General features: G+C 39.2%; 1 protein-coding gene across 1 annotated transcript in view; it reads left to right on the top strand.

Moving 5' to 3' along the window:
* Positions 1 to 8,785: 8,785 nt before the first annotated feature.
* Positions 8,786 to 23,883, top strand: part of MED13 (mediator complex subunit 13) — a 100,247-nt gene continuing 85,149 nt past the window's right edge. Inside the window, exons 1-3 of the mRNA XM_046677772.1 lie at positions 8,786 to 9,586; positions 11,414 to 11,648; positions 20,076 to 20,244. Of these exons, the coding sequence (XP_046533728.1) occupies positions 9,521 to 9,586; positions 11,414 to 11,648; positions 20,076 to 20,244 (470 nt within the window). The 5' untranslated portion in view covers positions 8,786 to 9,520. The remainder of the gene's footprint in view (positions 9,587 to 11,413; positions 11,649 to 20,075; positions 20,245 to 23,883) is intronic.

Raw genomic sequence — 23,883 nt, 5'->3', positions numbered from 1 at the left:
TGTTGAGGGAAAGAGATTAACAAAGGAACCTAGAAAGGTGGAAAATGTGCTATGGTAGCCAGCCTCCAAGATAACCTAGAATGATCCTCATATCTTGGTATTCCCCTCCTACATTGAATCAAGGCTAATTTGTGTGACAAACAGATTACCGTAGAAGTGACAGTGTGGGACTTCTGAGGTTAGATAGTAAAAGACGTTCTACCTCTGCCTTCGCCCCTTAGATCCCTTCCTTTTGGGAAAGCCAGCCACCGTGGATGCAAGAGCACTTGACGTTAGACCTAGGTGAAGAGAACCTGAGGGGTCCTACCAAAAGCCAGCACTAACATGCCATCCATGTAAGTGAGCCACCTTGGAAGCAGATCTGGTAGCCTTCAGATGACTGTAGTCACAGCTGCCATCTGACTGAACCTCATGAGAATCTCTGAGCTAGAACTGTCCAGCCACAGAAACTATGAGAGATAATAAAATTGTGCCACAAAGGTTTGGCACAATTTGGTTTACAGAAATAGATAACTTACATACACACTACCATTTAAATATTGCTTTGCAGAAAGGATGTCTATTCTCTTCCCAATTATGAGTTTGGATCCAGAACAGAAAATAGCACCTATGCCAGGGAGCTCAATACTTGGAATCTAACATGAGGAACTAGTTTAAAATGTTTGGAAGAATTCAGAGGGTAAATAGGAGGATGGTGGGACTCCCAGAGATGAGCAACATGAGGGAGTTGCTACCCCTAGGGCTGCAGGGACTAGAGGAAGAGACCGTGTTGCCCAGATGTGGTAACAGATTTTTTTTAGCAGATTCTCCAGCCCCAGTTAAGCCTTGAGGTAACTGGAACCTGGATGACATCTTGACTGAAACGTCATGAGAAACCCTGAGCCAGAACCACCTGGCTAAGCCAGGTCCGCGATTCCTGACCCTCAGAAATCCTGGGAGATAATAAATATTTGTTATTTGAAACTGCTAAGCTTCAGAATAATATGTTACATAGAAATAGATAGCTAATATAGATTTTGATACCTGGAAGTGGGACAAAATCCTAAAATGCAGAAATGACTTTGGAACTGGGTTGTGGGCTTTGGGGAGAGTTAGTGAAACTCTAAAGTACCTCAACAAAACTGTTAATAGAAGTATCTTGATCTTTTATATGGCTGCAGGTGAAGTCTTGCAAGAAAATGAAGTAATGTTATTGGAAACTGAAGAAAAGGGGATCCTTATTACACTGTATAGTGGCAGAAAGTTCAACAACATTGTTGCCTGAAGTAACTGAAAGGTAGAAAATGTGTCTAATGAACTGGGTGATCTAGCTAGAGAGATGTCCAAGCAAAGGTTTCTTCTTGTTGCTTACAGCAAAATGTAAGAGGAGAGAGAGAAACTAAAGGAAGAACTGTTAAACAACAAGGAGACAGAATTTGCTGGTTTTGAAAATTCTCAGCCTCTCCAAATGGCAAACAATGCTGAAGTTAAGATATCGCTTCTGAGCAAAAATCAAATCCAGGGCACTACCAGTAAAACACGGTCCAAAGAAAAAGCCAAGGGTGTGGCTGTAAAATCTTTCGTTAGTCTCAAAAAGATTTAAGGTTGCGCATTAGAGTACTATTGAGTCAGACAAAAGGGCTTCTAAGGAGATTAAAGGTATATCTCTTTAGGAGATTAAAGGCATAGTCTCTTAATAAAATGGTAAAGTGTCTAGGAAACTTAAGTTCATTGTCCCTCAGCCATCCCAACAGAAGCCCAAGGTAGAGAAGAGCTTATTTGAAAGATATTTGTAGGTGTGGCTTTGTCTAATGGGGTAGACCCCCATAAGATTCATGGAAGACTCATAAAATTTTTTAAAGAATTATGTATGCAGAAATATTGTCACCTTGGACCAAAAGGGATAAAGATGGGACAAAATAAAAAAAGGCCTTTAGACCCTCAAATTTCTACTAGCAAGAAGTAGGCTGAGAAAATTCCTCATCTATAAATGTGGGCTATCTTTCATGAAAAAGGGAGGATGACCTAGAAGTCAGAACCAAGACCCCAGAACATGATGCTGAGAGCCAGGGAGAATTATTCCCCAGCCTTGAGACTTAATCAAGGAACTTTCAACATTAGCTTAGCTGGATTTCAGAATTATAATGGACCAGTGACTCCTTTGTGCCTGCCATCTTCCCTCCTTTTGAACAGAAATATCTACAGCAGTTACCCTGTTACGCCTGTCTCACCATTGTGTGTTGGGTATATGGAGGGGCAGATAAACTTTAGTTTCACCGGGGGAGAAGAACTGTACTCAAGGAGCAACATTTAAGGAACTAAACCCAGGGAGCCTCAACTGCACCTGGACCTGATTTAGATGATGAGATGCCATACTTCAAGCTGATGCTGTAATAAAGGTGAGACTTGTGGTGACTTTGGGAGAAAGTGAGTGTATTTTGCACGTGGGAGGGACATGAATCCTTGGGGACCAGAGAATGGACTGTGGTAGCCAGCCTCCAAGATCAGCCCTCAATTATCCTTGCCTCCTGGTATTCACACCCTTGTGTAGGCCCTTCCTACACTGTGTCACAATTGGTCTGTGTGACCAACAGCATGTGGCAGAAGTGATGGTATGTAACTTCTGAGGTTAGGTTATTAAAAAGACTGCAGCTTCCATACCAGTATCTCTCTGTCTCTCTGTCTCTGTCTCTATTTCTATCTCTTGGATAACTCCCTGTTGGAGAAGCAAGCTGCCATACTGTATGCAGCTCTAGGGAGAAGGCCACCTGGCAGAATACTAAAGCCTCTAGGAACTGTGTCCTGCCCACAACCATGTGAGTGAACTTAGAAGTGAATTATTCAGCCCTACTCTAGCTATGAGATGACTGCAGTCCCAGCCAACATCCTGAAAGCAACCTCATGAGACCTTGAATCAGAACCACCTGGCTAAGTCACTCTCAGATTACTAAACCTTAGGAACTGTATGACATAATAAAATGTTTGTTGTTTTAAACTGTGAAGTTTTGAGGTAATTTATTATGCAGTAACAGATAACAAACACACCAGCCTAAGAGCTAGGACTGCCCAACAGAAGCTAGAACAGAAGCTAGAGAGGGGCTGTCCTTCTGCAGTTGGAGCCATAAAGAAGATGCAGCCACTACTGGAGACACTGCATAAAGCACAGGGAGAAGGAAAGACTTAGCCTCTTCATGGCCCCTCATCTGCCACCCTTGCCTCCACTGGCCAAACCAAACCACAAGGAAATTGTTAAGGGAGCCTGAGAAATGTCATGTGCAAGGAGCAACCTCTTGCAATACAGAACAGGGCAGAGCGAGAGAAGGAAATTAATCTGAGAACAAATAGGCAAACTACCAGCACAACCAAGAATCCTTTTTCCAGGGAATCCCCAATAACATTCTTCGGAACCTTGTCCTCAAACTCCAGTTTGGGAAACAATGGCCTTAACCTACTCTTCTCCAAATCTCTGCAAGTCTAAATCTTATATATTAATTATCATCCACTTCAAGTACAAAGTTTTTCTCCACTAATCTTTTGTTCCTCATTACCCTGGGTAGCCCCATCTTCTTTCAGTTCCACAGCATTTGATCTACACCCATTTTAGGCATTTTTAAACACAATTTATAGTTATTTAGTGCATGTCTTATTGTCTGAGAATTAATAAGTTTCTTGAGGGTCAGCTCTATTTCTGATGTACTGTTGCATATTGCCCCATAGTCACAGCGCCTAGTACAGAACCTTGCTCAGAGTAAATATCAATAGGTATTAAGTGAATGAGTGAATGAGTATTAAAGCCAGTGATAGAAATGGTATAAAACGCTGTTAACTTTGTCTATATTACTATTAAATGCTTTATATACTCCTGCTGGAATCAAGAGATTCTAGGATAATCTTTCTATTTTCTTGGCTGGTCACATCTTTTGAACTCCTTTGAACCTTCTCTAGGGGGAAGAGAACAATAAAATTGCAAACCGGTTTGTATCTGGGCAGGAATAATTATCCTGTGAGACCAAAGTCCTGCCTGGAACTTTTTAGAAGGAGGAGTAGGTTCAGAGAACTGCACTTGTCTCCTCTCTCAACTTTGACTACTCTGAGAAAAGTCATCTGCTCAGTAAGAAAGGAATGCTCAGCATTTTGCAAAAGTGATTTCCTCTACTTCCCTATCTTTCTTGCTGATGCCTTGATAGAGGGAATAAATACAAAACAGAAAGGATGTTTTTACATAAGTTCCTCTTAATTAGTTCAGGCTTCTTCACTTCCTGCCTGGATTACCACAATGCCCCCAACAAGTCTCCTGGTATCTTCTTTCTAAAAACAAATCTTCTAAAAACACTCTCATGTTTAACGTTTTTCAGTGGTTACTCATTCTCTTCTGGATAAAATCCAAACATGATTTGGTCTTGGGATTACTTCTTCGGCCAAATCTTTTCTTACCAACATCAAGCTTTCCAGTCCTCCCCCTCTTCCTTCTGCCTCTTTCCTTTCCCCTCTCACCTGAATCTTCTCCTAGTTCAACCCAACTCATCCTTCAAGATTTCGTTTCAACTGTCCCTCAAGGAAGTTTCTCTTGAGCCTCTCGGATAGAGTAGGCTCCCTTAGCATACTTTATAGATCACTTTGGCCTTGGGCAAGCTGCTCTCTAAACCTCAGTATCCCAATCTAGAAAACTGCTTGTGGCAAGGATAATAGATAATTGATGCAAAATACTTAGCACAGTGCCTGACATATATATTAAGTGTTACATATTAGATGTTAAATCCTGGCAATTATTTAATCCAATATCTTCATTATATTTGGGAAAACAGAGATCCAGAGCAGTCAAACGATGGGCTCAAGTAGAATAAAGATAGAGAGAGGGAGACATCTGATTCGCTTATGAAGATTTACAAACCAAATTTCAAAGTGAGGAAATTAGGAGGGATTGACTTCAAATCTAATATTAAAATAAAACATTTATCAAGAAATAAACTTGGGGTTGAGAGTAGATGCTACACTACTAAGAAAAATGGCAAGTCAGGGCAACTTTCAAGACAATTCAGGATATTTGACACAACTGAAATGTTTTCTTAACTGTCTCAACTTGCTAATTTACTTTTTCTGTTTATTTCTATATTCAACGAAGTAGTGTCTGTGCATTCACTAAATAAAATGGTTTGTAACTCCTTGACATTTTTTTTTTTTATTGAATTAAGTACAACGTTAAACCATTAACATGACCTTTAGAAAATCAATATTGTCCCCGGGCTCACGACCACTTACTCTACAGCTTAATTGGTCCTTAGCTTTCAGCTTCTGACTCTAGACTTGTGTTATCCAATACAGTAGCCACTAGCCTCATGTGGCTGTTGGGCACTTGAAATATGGCTAGTCCAAATTGAAATGTGCTATATAAGTGAAAATACACACAGATTTTAAAGGTTTGGTAAAAAAAAAAAAAAAAGCAAACTATCTCAATAATTTTTTACATTGACTACATGTGAAATGATAATATTTCTGTTATATTGGGATAAATATAATCTATAATTAACATTAATTTCACCCATTTCTTTTTATCTTTTTTACTGTGGCTACTGAAAAAAATTTTACTTATGTCCACTGGACAGTGCTGTTCTAGATCCTGGGATTTTTCAGAATCAGGTGGGGAGCGTTAGTTCTAAGATCAGATACTCCCCTCTCCTGGATTTTCTTTGTCTCAGTGATGTAACTCTGTCACCCTTCCTGGAGGCCAAAGGCCTCCACTATCCCATTCAGAATGGGGCCCTCAAAAGGCTGAAAGAGTTAAAGAAACAGTTTTAAATGTAGATCATTGAGCGAATCCACATTTCAAAGAGTCAAAGACAATAGGTGATTATCGACCCCAGGCAACAGCTAAGATTCACCTTACCATTCCTGATTGGCTCTCCTGTTTACTTGGATCATCTCTTAATCGTCACAACAACTCTAACATTTAGGTGCTATTATTACATACACATTTTACAAATGAGAAAATGGAAGTTAGGGAGCTAGCAGGCATGGTCTGGAGTTTTGACCCCAGGTGGTCCAACTGTCCAAGTGTCATATCTAGCAAGACTACAAGCTCCTTGAATATCCTGTACCTTGTCCCTTCATGACCTGACACATACGAGATGGTCAGTAAGTATGTGTAGTAAAATGTATATACAGTATGACTTCAACCATGTAGGGAAAAAAAATATGGAAAAGTCTGGAAGGAAATACATCAAAATGTTGAAAGATGGTTAATTACGAGTGGTGATGTTATGGGCATTTTTTGATAATGTACATATTTTGTTTTTCAATTTTACACTTTTCTGTATCTTCCAAACTTTTGACAAAGTGCATATACTGTTTTTACTTCCATTACTCTTTAAATCACGCAAAATGTCCTTTTAAGAGAATGTAGATGGTCACTGACATGTTCTCTGTGTGCTGATACTGCTCTTTTCTTCTTCCCGTGATGTTTCCATTTCCCTCACAGTTGGTGACCCTCTCCTCCACTTCCGCTTCTCCATTCTCTCTCTCAATCTCTCTCTTCTGCTTTTTCATCTCTCTCTCCCTCCCTCCCTCTCTTGCTCTGTCCTGCTCCTTTCCATGAGCCTTTCTCAGACTTTTTCCTCTAGATCTTCCTCCTCTCTTGTCTCCTCTCTCTCCCTTCTTTCTGAGAAGATTGACATTCAAATGAAAGGTCAATCGAATGTGACTCTGCACTTGGTAGGTTTCTGGGAGATTCTATCTGCCTCTGGAGTCCTGAGAAAGGTCCTCAAGTTGGGGGCAGGGGAACGGAGGGGGAAACTTCTAAAGAGGATGGCTACATTTTGGATAAAATCAGAGGTGGGCAGGACATTTCAGAGTGACAAAAGTAGTGGGCACAAAAGTCTGAGGATTCTCTCAGGGAAAGAGAGATGAGCAGAGGGGCTTTTACCTTATTGGGTCTGGGGATTGCTGTCTCCCCGTGCTGGCACTCAATTAGAAAGGATGTGGACCTTAGTTGATTTGAGCTCCTGAATTGAATTAGTCCTGGTTGTATAATTGACTTTGATATGTGGCCTTTGGATCTGAATTGGGTTTAATAAGATTTAACTGCTTCAAAGGGCTTTATAAGAATTCATTTTATCCTTCAAATCTGATTTCAAATGCTACCTACTTTAAGACACCTTCTCTGACTTTGGTGCGCCTCATCCGGCGCTTCTATTATGCCATAGTAGATGCATACCTTATTCAAGCAATTACTTCCATTGTATTTTATCTTATTCTGGGGAAATGGTTCCTTTATTGCCTCTCTTCAGGAATCTTGAAGGACAGGCAAGTATCTTATTCATCTTTGTATCCCAGGCCTAGCACAGACCAGGAACACACTTAGTTCAGCATGCAGGTACTCAATAATGATTTTTAAAGGTTTATCAACAGTTAACATTTAGTAAGCACCATGGGAAGCCCTATACCTACACTGTTTCATTTGGCAGACACTTTAGGAGAAAAGTACTTTTATTATCCCCATTTTACAATGAGAAAACTGAGAGTAAGAGAAATTAGTTTGATCTAAAGTCAAATTTGATCCAAGATCAACTAGTAAGTGGCAGAACAGGCTTTTGACTTCAAGATTTGGGATGGATGGGGAATGCTTTCACTCCAGGGCTGAAGAAGTGACATGGAAGAGTCCACCATTTATTTACAAAGGCAATTATGATTTAAAATCATGGTAAGTCCTAACTCACGGTATTTCTAACTTTTGAATCACCTTTATTTCTTCCTTCCTCCTTTCCTCCCTCTTTGCCTCCCTTCCTTCCTTCCTCCCTCCATTCCATCCTTCGTTCCCTTCTGTCTCTCTTTTTCTTTCTCTTCTAAAACTCTCAAGAAAAATGTTTGAACTCCTACACTGAAGTGTAGTTCAGTCAAGAACTGAGTGTTTTACTGGGAAGGGGACTAACAGTTTACGTATTTGGTTCTTACTTCTTACCATTCATTCATTTGCAAATTCACAAATATCAAGCACCTACTGTGTGCTAGGAACCTTTTTTAGGCACTAGAGATACAGGGGTAAACGAAACAATGTCCCGGTTTTCACGAAGATTACACTCTAGTGGGCACTTTACTCCGGTTCGCTTACTCCTCACGATAACCGCATGAGGTAATGATGACACAATCATGGATAACTCTTAACAATGCTTATCTGTGCCAGGCACTGGGCTACGTGCTTTATTTGTATTAACTCAATTATCACAACAACCCTATCAGGAGGGGTTATGTTTTCTCCATTTTATAGATGAGGAAACTGAGACACAAGGAGGTAAGTGACTAGCTCAAGTGTCGAACCCAGGCAGTGTGGCTCTAACTCCCAGGCTATTAACCACAAGGCTATATTGTTTCGTTTATGTTTCTTTAACATCACACCTTTTAAGTGGCTGAGTCCTATCTCAGATGATCCCAAACCCAGGAGTTTGCGCTGTACCCCAGCGGCCTCGTGGAATAAAATGAGATTGCCCTGGAATTTTGGCAACACTCTCTCTTCCAAAGAATTCAAGCTGATTTCCACCTAATTCTCAGCTTTGTGATGTGAACCTTGTACTATAAATTTCCCGGCAAGGAGCAAGTTAGGGCCAAGGCCCCGGATCATCTTACTCGGGCCGGGGCACCCAGCAGATGGCGCTATCTTAGTAGCCACCAGCTGGCTGCCCCGTCCCCGGGGCTCACCGTGTCTGCCGAAAGCTTCCCGGCCCTCCCTCACTCCCTTCTCTCTCCCCCTCCCCACGGAGCCCAGGCCCACGTGACCTCAAGGCGGCCAATGGGCAAGCAGAGAGGGCGAGCTGGTCCCTGTGGCCGCCATTAAAGCGAAGGGAAAACCCGTGAATTCGGATTAAAGGGGGAAAAACACCGCCCGCTGGGCCCACAAAATGGGGGAGACTACGGCGTCCGGGCGGTGAGGCCGCAGGAGAGCAGACGTTAGGCCGGCTTGGCCCAGGGACAACACGAAGACACAGCCGGAGAATGGTCTGAGCCAGCAGACGCCGCCACCACCTCCGCCACTGAGGAGACTCTGGGCATAAGGACATCGCCGCTGCCGGGCCGGGGGCCTGGGCTTCTCTCCGGCTTCTCGCCCTTCCCGTCCCTTGCGGGCGCCTCCCGCCCCGGGAGAAGCCTCCAGGGCTTGGGCTCTGCCCTTTCGGACTCGATTTTAATTATTTATTGTGTAATTTATTATTTTACTTGTGGCAGGGGCACCCATCTCCTCCGTCCCCCAGAGAGGGACGAGCGTCCGCGGGCTCCGCGGCGGCCGCAGTCCGGCCCACGGGGCGAGCGCGGCGCGGCCCTCCCGCCTCCGGCCCTCGGCCCCGGGCGGCGGGGTGCCGGCCGGGCGGCGGGGGCTGCTCGCGGCGGCGGGGGGGTGGGTGGGGAGGGCGGGCGGCCCGGCGGCCTCCTCTTCCACCGCCCCCCTCAACCACCACCCCCCCGCCCTCCCCGGTGTCTGTGTTTCTCTCTCTGGTCGGAGGCGGCGGTAATGGCGGATGGTGGGTTGTGGCGCCGGCGGCGGCTGCTGTGAGGGACGATGAGTTCCTCCTTCGTGCCGAACGGGGCCAGCCTGGAAGATTGTCACTGTAACCTCTTCTGCCTGGTGAGTGCCGGGGCGGCGGGCGGGGGCCGCGGCGGCGGGGCCGTGGAGGAGGGGGCCGCGAGGTGCGCCCTCGGGCCGTGGGGGAGGGGGCCGGGCCGGAGCCCGCTGCCCGAGCGAGTCCCCGGGCTGGGCCAGGCCGGGCCGGCGCCGCGGCGGAGTCCGCTCCAGCCGGGGACGCGCTCCTCGCCTGCCCCGGCTCCGCTCTGGGAGGCTGGCTGTTTCTCTCGGCTTGTTGCTGACTCTTTTCTTCCTCGCCGTAGTCTTGTCTTAAACTTGGGCTCCTTATCTGGCAGGACGCTAACATTTCCTCCCGTGTTTCTCGCTTAACTGTTGCTCTTCTCCTCGTTGCCTCGGTGTCCCTGCTTCCCACTTTCCGCGATCACCCCTTCTCCCGCTGCCTTCCTGCCTCGCTCGGGCGGTTTGGTTTCCCCCAATAAACAGGACCCCGGAACTTGTGCGCTAACAACCTCTTGTCGTTTTCCATTTTTTAATGAGTCAAACGGAGGGTTAGTTTCTTCCTTGGGTGACTTCAGACCTGGACGAAAACCAGTAGATGCCCTTTCGTATGTTCTCTCTTGAAACTTTGAAAACAGTTTGCCGTTTTGACAATTCTAGCCATCTTTTATTAGAACATTATGTTTGTGTGAGAGTGGAGCGGGCTAATGGAGGAGGTGCTGTGGTTTTGCGCTAAGTATCTGTGTATTTGTCTGTTTTGCTTGCGTTTTTAACATGTTTTTGAGCAGGCTGCTCCTCGTTTTATTAAAAAGTCTGGGGAAGCTGGATGTAGGGATGACAGTTGTGTAGGTTGGCCCAGGACTGGAGACATCCAACAGTGAAGACTTTCAAAAGTACCAACTGTTGCAAATATTTAGTCCTCAGTTGGACAGTAGCTTAGCTTCATCAGTGGTTTAAAGTTTCGGTGACTTTCTTTTTTCATTTTCCTTGTGCTATGAGAAATATTAAGAGAGTATGTGATAGGTAAGTGAATTAAGTGGGCGGAGCGCAACTAGTTGGCAAGTGTAAGCTGCCAGTCATGTATCAGCAGTTTCATTTTTGGCACCTTCTGCTTTGCACCTTTAAGTTAGTTGCTGAATTCCCTCCGTCGGATTTCTTTCACGATGCTAAGTTGAGCTCTTTAAGGCCCTCCCTCCCTATAAAATGTTTGCTGTGCGGTGTCCATTAATCACCATCTCTTCAGATGTAGTAAGACGTACAGCAGGTTTTACATTTCTGTCTTCTCACACTCAGTCTATTTTTGGTACTTTTAGGATCAGGTTCTTTGAAGATAGGCTAGCACAAATCTGACAGTTCTTTGTGAGCAGCTATTTGACTTTTCCTGAAAGTGATGTGTGAAGAGTTAAGAATTTTTTCAGTTGTAGTTCAGATTTCTTTTCTTTAGAGCCATGACTTCTATCAACGTGAATAACGTCTTTAAAAACTTAATTTTCTCGTACAAGTTTGACACTAAGGAACAAATGTGACCGATTAGAACAGAACTTAGGACAGAGAGGATATTTCTTCTCTGTGTGCCGTATTAAAGTACACGTTTATATTTAAATTTTTAAGTTTCTTTTATTTCTCCTTGAGACACGTATTTATTGACTTGCTTTTCAGTGACATGTGAGTGCTAAGTTTTAACTGTTTTCCTAAAATTTTTGGTTGTTGAATTATCAGAATTAATAAGTATTAGTTGATGTGTTTTTAATATCTTAAGCATATATTGAAAAATTGTAATGTTTTAATGAAATAAGGGACTTTAAGAGGGAGTACTTTTCACTTTTTTGAGTGAATGTGTAACAATAAAAAAAAATGCTTTCTTTTCTCCAGGCTGACTTGACGGGAATTAAATGGAAAAGATATGTATGGCAAGGCCCAACTTCTGCCCCTATTCTGTTTCCGGTGACTGAGGAAGACCCCATTTTGAGCAGTTTTAGTCGCTGCCTTAAGGCAGATGTGCTTGGTGTTTGGCGGCGAGATCAAAGACCTGGAAGAAGAGAATTGTGGATATTTTGGTGGGGTGAAGACCCCAATTTTGCTGACCTTATTCACCATGACTTATCAGGTGAAAGCAACTTATCATTTCTAACTAATAATGTAGCACTGTTGTATACTTTTCCCAAAAATGATTTATATTAACAAATTAAGATTTTTGGGGGGGGAACTCTCAGGTATGAAGCCGGATAAAAATTCAGCTTGATGTTTTGTTTCACTGCGGTTATTTTACTTAAATAATCCATATTATGGCAGGCTTTTTAAGCCTTGAATAACTTTATTTTTCCGCTACCCAGCTTCCTCATGAATTTCTCGCTGTTAGGGCCCAAGTAAGGCATTTCACCTTAACATAAGAAAAATGAAATCAGTATAAAGTTCCTAACAGTCATACAATACTTTTGAAGCCAAGTGTAATTTACCTTTGAGTCAGTTCTGCCACTGCTCTCTTCTCTGTGGGTATGCAGACAGTTGTAGGGGTATCTAGAAATGTATTGTAATTTTCTTGTCTTTTCAAGGCATGTAGTTATTTTGTTACTGTTATTTGTGGTTGTTATTTTATTAACATATGAAGGCATATGTTAATTTTGTTATTCTTGGGAAGTGATTCTTTTATTTTAGATACTATTCTTCAAAGACTACCATTAATGTGAGATGAATGCCAACTTGTTTAGCTTTTATAGGACATAGGGTCATAATATAAAAAGTTACACAGAAGTAATTTTATAATTTTATTATGAGTAAATCAGTAAGATTGCTTCCATCTTGTTCTCTTGACTTTTAGGACAAAATATCACTTTAGAAAGAGAAACTAGCTCTTCTTGTAATTGCTGAAGCTTGTGTTTACTTTATTTAGGCTGTAAGAGTCAACGTTAACTGACTCTTTAATGACAGGAATGTAAATGATTGGTTGTTTGCTGCAAGGTACCAAAGACTTTAACAGGATGTTTGATAATGATTCTTGACAGGTAAATTTAGGATTGTTAGATAACTAAAAAAAGTGTTCTTATTTGAAGTTGAGTACACAGAAGTTTCTGTTATTGTCCATTTGATCTATTGGACCTATTTTGGTTTTGGGTGTAATGTAATTTAGGTGACTATCTCTAACAAGCACTTAGCAAGACCAGTGTTTGTGCAGGAATGTATGTGTTACCTGTTACGCTTGTTTGTTTTGATAGTTGCTTTTTACCTACTAATGAACAAACCCTTCAGTGTTAATCCTTCTTTTTGAGAGTGATTGTAATTCTTTTATGATAAATGCTTTCCAGCTTTTCCAGCTTTCCTGATAAGATCCCTGCTGGAGAGTCTAGCCCTTAGTTCCAACTGTGTAATATAGTTCCAAATATGTTAAGTGTTGTGTTTGTATATACGTATATGTACATATATATGATGTATGCATGTGTGTTAGGATATAAAATTCCTTTATGGCATCAACAAGATGATGCTTTCTAATTGTGCCAAAAGCTAAGCCTGCTGGCTTTCTTTTTCTTTCATTGACTTAGGTATACTTGAGTTATTGTATTCTTTGTTTTAACTGGTCTTAAAAACCACCTTACTAAAATGTTTGGAGACTGTTTTAATGTTGTTGATAAATTATCTGTAAGCTATAGATAACTATAATCGTTGATAAACTCTAAACTCTAATGCCGACTTGGCAATTTCAGTTTTAATAAAGTTGGCAGAGCATCTGAACAGACCATTTTTTCCCCCCGATTCCATGAAATACATTATGTGGAATCAAAGATAATTTTAACAGATATGTAGTATTAATTTTATCATCATAGGACTAATGTTTTGAAATTTAAAGCCTATTAAGTTAAATGTGAGCTGTTTTGATGTGTATTAAAACACTATGTGGATTTTTTTTCTTCTAAGTTTCATATTATGAATTAAATATGTTTTCTCCTGAAACTGGGTTACAGTTTAAAAATTTGTCGTCTAGTTTAACTTTGTTTTTTAGCATAATTTTTAAAAATGGTAATGCTTATACTTTAAAATATTGATCTTAAATGTGAATGAAAGTGATTTGGGAAGATTAGGTTCTAATTCTTGTCAGATTTTTGCTGAATGCCATTGAATGGTACATAACTTTTAAAAATTTAGAGTGAAAACAATTGAAATAGTAAATCAAAATATATTAGTAGTATGTAATCATGTTTACTGTTCCAAAGCCTGTTGTGTACTGTTTTAAATAGTTCGTATAGTCAGTAGTATTTATATAATGTTTTAGCTTTTTTTTTAACCTGTCATTTTCTTTAGAGTGTTGTTACTTAAATCAGACATATCTTAAAGAATAATAAGGTCTCTTCAGATGGAATATATTTCTCTTGCCCTTTTCTTTGCTCCAGGGACACCGTCTGCCTCCCTTTTGGGGTAATTAGTCTGCCTCTGTCTCTCTAGCTAACCCCTTTTTCATTTCTTTCCATCTGTGGCACTCTATTCCGTTCTTTTAAGCTCCCCTGAGAAGAGAGCAGCTGGACAGTAGGGGTGGCATCAGCTGCAGGAGGGAATCCTGAGTTCCAAGTGGAGGTGTAGCACTGAGGAAAGGGGAACCGGAAGGACCCAGGTGGTAACTAAAAAGCTGGTTAATTTAGTTTTGAGCCTGCTCTTCACAGGCTGTGTCCTTCTCTTTGGTTCATCGCCTACCATGTCTTATTGCTGAAATGTTTGTGATTCTGGTGATAATATTGCCCTTCTTGGTGGGAAAAGGAGGGAACGCATTCCTCTTCGCAAAGATTGGAATTCTCAGTTTTTCTTATTAACTAGTATTCAATAATGAAAGTACAGAATTGCCTTTGCTTAACCTTAACCCTTATCTCCTTTGTGTCATCCACAGTGTATTTTTTAAAATAAACTTTTTATTTTAAAATAGTTTTAGATTTACGTAAAAGTTGAAAGATAGTATAGAGAGTTCTTGTATAACCCTCACCCAGTTTCTTTTATTGTTAACGTGTTACGTTAGAGTGGTGCATTTTTCACAGCTAGTGAGCTAATATTGATACTTTAGTATTAACTGAAGTCCATACTTTATTTGGGTTTCCTTTATTTTTATTTAATGTCCTTTTTCTCCCTTATGATCTCATCCAGATACCGCATAACATTTAATTGTCATGTCTCCTAAGGCTGTTCTAGACTGTGACAGTTTTGCAGACTTTCCTTGTTTTTGATGATCTTGATAGTTCTGAAGAATTTAGTCAGGTTCCATAGTGCCTTTTAAATTTCTGTCTGTCTCTCTTATGTTGCACGTGTTTGAGTCACCTTCCTTTCAAGTTTAGCTGATGTGTAGAAATAGAATGTAAACTTGTTTTCTTGCTAATTGGTAAAAATCTATTACAGCAAACCAAATCTGATTTGACACCTAGTTTAAACCCTCAGTTAATTTATTTTGTAGCAGTAGTCAGTACTGTTTAGTAATTTCCAAAGACTTGATTTTTGGGTCAGGATTTATGCTAACTAGTATTGGCCCAACTATAACATTCCAGAAAGAGACTTGTTTAAAATACACCTTGAATCTCAAAGGCAAATGCTTTTTTTTTTTTTGACTTTTTGCTCTGCTCTCTCTAAGAGAATGGATAGTTGAATCAATAACAATATGTTTTGGTAGAAAAAGGATTAGAGAACAAAACTCTTCTCTGATTACAGCCTTTTTATTTATTTTTTTACTTTAAACTTTGTAGCAGACCTTGTTTAGTGGTGGTGTGATAGAAGTGTAAAATTGGTGGTGGGAAAATTTTAGCTTAATCCCTCTGGTCAAAAGTTGCTATATTGGGTAGGACTGATTGCTTCTTTTAGGTGTACTGTTAGTTTGTTTCAAATTAAGATTGTTTCATTATCATTAGTATGTCCTTCCATGGGAAGAGTTTTCTGGCTACTTTTATTCTGTGCCTTAACCTTTTTGGAATTTTATTGCTTTCATCATTGGCTTTTAGTCTTCCCCTTAAAACAAAATAAAAACAAAATATGCACCCTCCCCTGAGGTTTGCATCCTAAAAAAATCATAGTAAGCCAGAATGTGATGAGACTCTTTGAGGAAACTGATACCTTGAGAACTAAAAAAAAGCACGCAGTCAGAGCTAAAAATATTTGTTATTTTTCCTGGCTCCTGTGGTCTATATATGGGATTTTAGCAACATGTCCAAATACTTCCATTATACCAGAATTTCATCATAATACTGTCAAACTAAATGGACCATTGGTTAGTCTTAGAATTTAATTTTGGATGCTTTTATTGAAGGATATTAACTATAGTGAAATTTAACCTTAAGTGGTAGCTTTAATAGGATTGACAAATAGATAAACAGCAGCCAAGTATAGGAATCTAATGTCAGCCAAACTAAAAAATTCTTTTGTACCCCAGGTAGCCTGAAGATAGTTAAATCGTTTCTATCTTCTGTTCCATGATTTACTTGTGACCCAACTCTTTTTTTTTTCTTTTTGAGGAAGATTAGCCCTGAGCTAACATCTGCTGCCAATCCTCCTCTTTTTGCTGAGGAAGACTGGCCCTGAGCTAACATCCATGCCCATCTTCCTCTACTTTATGTGTGGGACGCCTACCACAGCATGGCTTTTGCCAAGTGGTGCCATGTCCACACCCGGGATCCGAACCAGCGAATCCTGGGCTGCCGAGAAGCAGAACATGTGAACTTAACCGCTGTGCCACTGCGCCGGCCCCGATGACCCAACTTTTTATATTGGGTATTCTTCTGTGGGCAACCTTCTTTGCCATATTTCTTCTGTGTACCATCCATTTTGAGCAAGAGAGTGTGTCTTTTAAATCTTCCAGTCAAAGATAATCATAGGGGCTGGCCCCCGTGGTATGTAGTTGTATATTTTTAGTTGTGGGTCCTTCTAGTTGTGGCATGTGGGACGCTGCCTCAGCGTGGCCTGATGAGCGGTACCATGTCCGTGCCCAGGATCCAAACGGGCGAAACCCTGGGCCCCTGCAGCGGAGCACGTGAACTTAACCACTCGGCCACAGCGCTGGCCCCTACCATGATAATTTCTGACCCATTTGTTATTCATTAGTGTGTGTTACATTTTAGCAGTGTGGCAGAACTATTTAGGAAAAGATTCCTTTTTTATCAGCTTATCACTTTGGAGATATTTAAAGATGTCAGTTTTGAAAAAAACATTGAGTACGAGTACTAGGTGCGTCAGCTTTTTAATTTTTAATTTTTTTTCCTGCTCATGGAGAATTATTTTGATGACCTGTCACATACTTTGGCATCACTACAATCTGTATCCTCAGAAAAAAATATTTTCTGGCGATCAAATTTAGCATTTCAACTTTTGCATTATTTTCCTCAGGTAAATACTTTGTAAAATTCTTTCAAGTATTGATGATTAAGAGTTCTAATGCTGATAGTAACAGAAAAGTACTAAAAACACAGATTTGAAACTGTTTTCTCTGGGGATACAGATACAAGAGGAGGAAAACGTTTATTTAAATGCATTAAGCAGACTTTTTCCATTAGGCTATGATTGATTAAGTTCAAAAGAGCTAGGTAAAGATTTGCCATGTGTTCTTCTCTCCCTCCCTTTCTTATTGTAATGATGGTGTTGAGATTCAGGGACTTATTTTAATTAGTATAAGAGGTACATATCACTATGTCTTGGGTGGGTTGGTTGTACCATTTCACTTTTCATATCTCTGAATACATGTTAGAGAGAAGTACTTTTATTATGGTTATTATAACATTAGGATATCAAAGCTTGGCTCAGTAGGCTTCTTGTTTCTAAGTAATAATCTACCCCCGCCCCCCGAAAAAAGAACAAACCGTCAGGCTTTTCACTGCGTGTTATTAGGACTTATTATTTCCTTAGCAATGAAAAAATGAAATTATATTACTTCAGTATAATGGTTGCTTATTACACTGTACATACATGCTTTTCATGTAGGTGAAGATGTACTTCGGAGATTTGTTGGCTTTAGGAAACCCTAGCAGGTGGTCAGTTCTTCTTTGTTGTATGCATACCTTCCATTTAGTGATAATAAGAATTGTGGGCATTTGAGGGTATAATGTAAAATGAGAATTAAGTTCACCTGAGTTTCTCTAGATAAAATTTAAAAGTTTTTTAAAAATTTAAAAGTTTCTCTTGAAAACTAATACTAAGTTTTCTAAACTATATTTAGTGTTAAATAATTTAACTACAGGTTTAACTGAAATAGATTTTTTTAAAATAAAACTATAAAGTTTTCAGAATTTTATCTGAAAATTTGTATAAATTATTGTATTATAGCTTTTACTATTCCAAAGATTTGCCAGTCTTCCTCTTATTTTGTATGTGACATGCCAGCACAGCATGGCTTGACAAGCGGTGTGTGTAGGTCCACGCCCAGGATCGGAAGCCACAAACCCCGGGTCACCGAAGTGGAGCATGAGAACTTAATCACTATGCCACCGATCCAGCCCCCCAAAGATTTTTATATGTACTCTTTTTGGGAAGAAGGCAAATTCAGTCTCAAGTCTTAAGTGAATAATTTTTTGATATTTAAAGTTTATAGTGATTATACAACTTTGATATGTAATGGTAGCTGTGTGTCTTGGATCTTCAATGCTTTAAGACAGTAGTTAGAAAAAAGATTTTGGTAAAGATTACTTGTGTAGGACAAAAGTGTTACAACCATTGTGCTTCTTAGAAAGTAAGGATTTTTGAGATAACAGGTGATAAAAATAGAGTGTATTAAATAGATTATAAAGAAGTGAAGAATTGGGAGGTATTTCCAGCATAATTCTCTTGGAATGAAGAACATATATATTTTTAGTAATCATAAGTCACATGATTTGAGGTAAAACTCTTAATGTAGCTATTTAATTTTGAAATGATAGAAGATGATTAAGCTGAAAGCAGATTGATTGAGAAAGATTCATTTTTTTCTCTCATCAATTCATAAATATGCTTGTGATCTAGACCTTTAAGTAATTAAAGTGAAGTCACTATGTGCCACTTCTCTTTTCTCCTAGCCTATTGTTTTCTTTAATAAAGTGAAACTCATGAAATTTTGGCTTTAAATCTAAGTAGATAAGGATGTCTACAATATAATAGAATTTGAAGAGCTTTTTCTATTTAATATCAATAATTTAAAAGTTATTTTACTCCAGCTCCTGAGAATTGTTATTTTCTAAAGCTTACCTCATTTTTAAAAATCTTACCTTTTTAGAAAAAACTCAAGTAGTTGATTTGAAAGACTTGACTATAATTTAGGAGACACTTTAATGAACAACATAAAATCAACATTAATCTTTGTAGTGGCACGAATTTCTAGTGCAAAGTCCACTGTCATGCTTTTTAGTTAATATTTACACGTTCTACCCATTTGTTGTGTAAGTTATGAATATAAACCATGTGTCACTTGTAATATGTTTCTACTTTTATTCAAAAACATCATAGTTGATTATTTTTCTGTGAGTATAGTATATACATTTTTAGTGTTGAATTAAAATAGGTCTTGTCATTTATTTTTACTTAAATTGAAAGAGGATGACCCATATAAAATAAATATAATATTTATATTTATATAAACATTTATAAAATGTTTATAAAGGTATATAAGCTATAGAAGGATACTAAATTATATTTGAAATAGCGGTTTAAAATCTTATGATAAAAGTTAAAATGCTGAATGAGTATCATCTGTAGCAGGATTCACTGGGTGCTTTGTTATACATCGGAAATGGGTAGAGTGAAAGATTTTTCTTTCTGAGCTACATCCAGACATCTCAAAATGACTGTATTAATGTTTTTTTGGTGAGTTAACTTGGAGTGGATAGATTTGCTGGCAAAATTGAGGCTGTATACTTAGTAAAGATAGCTTTAACTTTATATCAGAAGTGGCATTTAAAATTTAAGTCTTTAAATTTTTGAACTTTTCCTCCAAGTAGAGGATCCTATACTGAATAGTAATCTTGGGAGTCATTTGGTTGAAATGAGACCTAAGGTGGCTGATAATGCACTGCTTGTTAGGCTCTGTGCCAAAAGCTTCCTTTTTATTCATCACTTATTTTTATAGTTGAGTTATGGATTAGAATGCTCATGGACATAAAATGTTTTGAGTTTAATTATTAACTGGCTGGGTTTTTTGGCAGGCTGAATGACTGGAGGAATTAGGACAAAGTAATAAGTGAGCCAGTTTAGAAATTGGTATCTTAGGTATAGAGTGATAGAGTATGTTTAATATTTCCTGGGTTATATCAAGTGTCCTTTTCATTGATACAGAAACCCAGTCAGTTTGTTTGCAATATACTGTTGTCTTCTTATACAATGGGAAAACAATTTTCAGGTAATTTAATAGAATACATGGCGCTCAGCCCTTTTATTCCTTATGGAGTAACTTTGAAACTTGATATTTTAATGTCTAGAGATACATCAAAGTGATTGTAGCTCAACCTTCTGAGGTGAAGTAAGGTTTACGAATTTAAAAGTTAAAATGTAACACTTTTTACTTGGCTTTGAGAAGATATAGTGCCATTACTTTTTCGTTCTTTTATTTCTCTTGTAGAAGAGGAAGATGGAGTATGGGAGAATGGGCTTTCCTATGAATGCCGTACTCTGCTTTTCAAAGCAGTTCACAATCTGTTGGAACGGTGTTTAATGAACCGGAACTTTGTACGTATTGGCAAGTGGTTTGTAAAGCCTTATGAAAAAGATGAAAAACCTATAAATAAAAGGTAAGCTATCTTACTTAAACCCTTACTTGATTTTTCTTTAGGTTTGTTAATTTTTATGGCTTTATGGAAAATGTGGAATAAAACAAGCTGCATGTTGCAGACATATATAGGAGGTTAACTTTGGCAGAGTACTATAAGTATTCAATTTTCTTTGACCACTTCACCATTTCTTTTACACATTTTAAGAATTTTCTTGCATTGTGTCAATATAGTGGCCTAAGTTTTGATTTAGGATGATAGAAAAAATTTGGGATGAAAACAGGTTTTTGCGTTGAAGTGTGCTTTTTTAATACTAGTGGAACTATATTCATGGTACACTGTTAAAATTAAGTAATTTTGATACTTGTTAAAGATAGTGATCTGTAGCTGTATTTTGGGTTGAATTAACCCTTCTCATTCCCAGAGCTCTCATTTTGCTTTAATTAAAGTAATTTAAATTTGTGTTTTTCTATATAAGACATGTTTACTCTTGGAGTGTTTATAATTTTCTTGAACTTTGAATTAAGCAAATTTATGACACTAATTTGTAGAGTAGTTACAGATGGAGCCATAGACTACTTTGATACCTTCTTTTCGTGTGCAGTTAAAAGCTTTAGGTTACTACAATTCTCTGTGATTTTTTTTTTTTAAAGATTTTATTTTTTTCCTTTTTCTCCCCAAAGTCCCCCAGTACATAGTTGTATATTCTTCATTGTTGGCCCTTCTAGTTGTGGCATGTGGGACGCTGCCTCATTGTGGTTTGATGAGCAGTGCCGTGTCCGCACCCAGGATTTGAACCAACAAAACACTGGGCCGCCTGCAGTGGAGCGCGCGAACTTAACCAGTCGGTCATGGGGCCAGCCCCTACAGTTCTCTGTGATTTAAATAATATAAGGCACAATCTGTTAGAAGATTCACTCCCAAGCAGTTGTTGAATTAGTGAGGCTTCAAGAAAAATGAAACAGTGGAGAGTAAGATGGGATGTGGGAGAAGAGAAAATGAAGGAAATTTATTAGTCTTCCCTGAAAGATGTGAGAATAGGAAGTAAACATTTGGTTGTAATTATAATCATTATTGAGATACCATCTTTTATGTTGTATTTGTACATCTTTTTTCATGTGCACCTGGAGTTTTTTCAAACTTCCCTTTTTAGTTTTAATAGAATGGATGAGTAGATAAGTCTGAACAAATCAAGGTTCTTTCATTTTTTTCTCTTTGAAAATTAAACCTTTATTGTCAGCAAAATAATTAATTCTACAAGTTATCAATGCATTCCATTGCAAATGACAGAAAACCTAACTACCTGGCTTATGTAGGAATTTATTTTTCTCAATAGCCAAGGAGTCTGGAGGTAGGTAGTCTGATATTGGTGCATCTGTTCGATAATGTCATCAAGGACTCAGGTTCCCTGGAGTTTTCTGCTCTGTCATCTTTAGCCTTTGGCTTTCATCCTCATGGTCCAAGTGGGTGTTGCACCTCCGGACCTCACTCACAGTGGATTCTAAGCAGGAAGAGAAAGGAAGGGAGGAAGCAAGAAGGGGTGACTCTCAGATTGGAAAGTAGATTCTTTTCTGGAAACTTCAGGTGGCGTATCATTGGCTATACTCAGGAGAAACAAGTATTTTTATGTGGGATCATTGCCACTGTGAACAAAATAAGGCTTCTGGTTAGTAAGAAATGGAGAATAGATATTAGGTAGGCAATTAGAAGAAGGAGAAATAGATATTGGGTAGGCAGTTAGCAGTGTTCACCGTGTACACTTATATAGTTTTAAAAAGTCAAGTAGACTACCAAGATTTGAAATGAAAAGCTGCAATCCTGTGCCCCGACTCCTAGATGTGCTCTTCAGAGGCAATCCTTTTTGATTCTTTTAATTTGCCTGCTTAAAATTATGGTAGCACATAACATGTTTGTTTTTGAGTTTTGCCTCCCTTTTGGGGTAATCAGTCTGCCTCTGTCTCTCTAGCTAACCCCTTAATCTGTTGATGATTTAGCTATCTTACCTCCCCCTACTCCCATCCCCACCACTTGGACATTGGCATACTTGTATATACTCTTCTCCCTTCCCTTCTCTCTTTCCTTAACTTGCCAGTATAGTTATAAGATTTGGTGAAAACAATACCTGTTGTTTATATTATGATAAGATAAATATTATTTGTAGCTGAGCCTTATAGTGTATTAGGATTAAATTCTATTTCCTGTACCTCTTTTTTTCCCATGGTGTTAATGATTATCTCTTTTTTCACTTAACTGTCTATGCTAGGGATTGGTAAACTACCACCCCACAGGGCAAATATACTGCCACCTGTTTTTATAAATAGAATTTTATTGTAACAAAGCCAGGCTCATTCATTTATGGATTATTTTATGCCTGCTTTCACACTACAGCAGAGTTGAATAGTTGTGACAGAGACAGATGACACACAAAGCCTAAAATATTTACTCACTGGGTCTTTATGGATAAAATTTGCTGACCCCTGATCTAGTACCTATTGGTAATTAACCCTTAGACTATCTACCAGAAGTATAAAGATCCCCTCTCAACCTTTTAGGAGTTGTTTAATATATTCATTTCTTTTTTTTCCTCTCTCTTCCGTTAGTTAATATTCCTATTTGAGCCTTTCATTCTTCTGTTCCAGTTTGGACTGCTTGTTCTGTAGGCCTGTTTCACAGCAGTCATCTCCGGAATTCCCTTTGCTTTTCTGTCTGTTGGATCCCTTATTTCCTAGATCTCATGTTTCCTTTTTTTGTCTTACTGTTTTGGTAGTGCTCATTCACCAGTAGTTTCCAGAGAAGGGAGTACATGAGAAGTAATGTATTTCGGATCTTGAATGTCTGAATCACCTCTTTTTCTGCTCTGAAGACTTTTGAGCACTAAAATGCTGACTGCAAGTTCTATGTATGTGGGTACCTATGAAGTTGCAGGCTTTAGTAGGGTGATTGGTCAGGGACCTGGCCATCTTTATTGGGTGCCTGTCACCCAACTGCCTGTCTTGATGTGTCCACCCCTGTAAGTTAGTTTTCCTGGAGGAGTCCTTTAGTATCCTGACTAGAGAGTATAAGCTTGGCTGCCAATGTTTAGGGAGTCTGTTCGGGAAAGGTGACTCTATTTGTATGCTTACATTGGGGAAATACTATACTCGTGTTTAGATTTTCTCTTAATCTCTCATTTAAATACATCATCTCAGCTATATCTTGTATCTCTGAGTGCTGAGTCCCTCTGTTTCAGCCAGTTGAGAGAGTGAACTCTTAAGTTTTCCACTGATCTGGAGCAATGTAAAGAGCCATTCTACAGATTGGGGAAGTGGATCCAGGAGTCCAACTTATTCATTTGAACTTTCAGTCCTTCTATTTTTAGTTATACTGTACATCCACCTTCAGAAATACACCAGTGTCTTCTACTTCTGAGCCTTTCTCAGATTCTGTGGTTTGATTCGTTTTGTGTCTGGGCTTCTTCCCCTTAGCCTTTACCTACTGAGTCAGTTAATATATTTGCCTTTGCTTACTCCCTAAATTTTGTGGCCATCTCTTGTCTGCTGCTGTCACTTCTATCATTCCCCCCCCCCCCACCCCCCACCTTTTACTGTCTGTATGGAGGGGGTTTCACAGAGAATTAGAAGTAAATTAATGTGTTCAATCAGCCATGTAAGATACTGGAAG

The sequence above is a fragment of the Equus quagga genome, chromosome 11, assembly GCF_021613505.1.
Source record: "Equus quagga isolate Etosha38 chromosome 11, UCLA_HA_Equagga_1.0, whole genome shotgun sequence".
Lineage (NCBI taxonomy): Eukaryota > Metazoa > Chordata > Mammalia > Perissodactyla > Equidae > Equus > Equus quagga.
The sequence above is the reverse complement of the archived record's forward strand: the minus strand, read 5'-3'. Positions and strand labels throughout refer to the sequence as shown.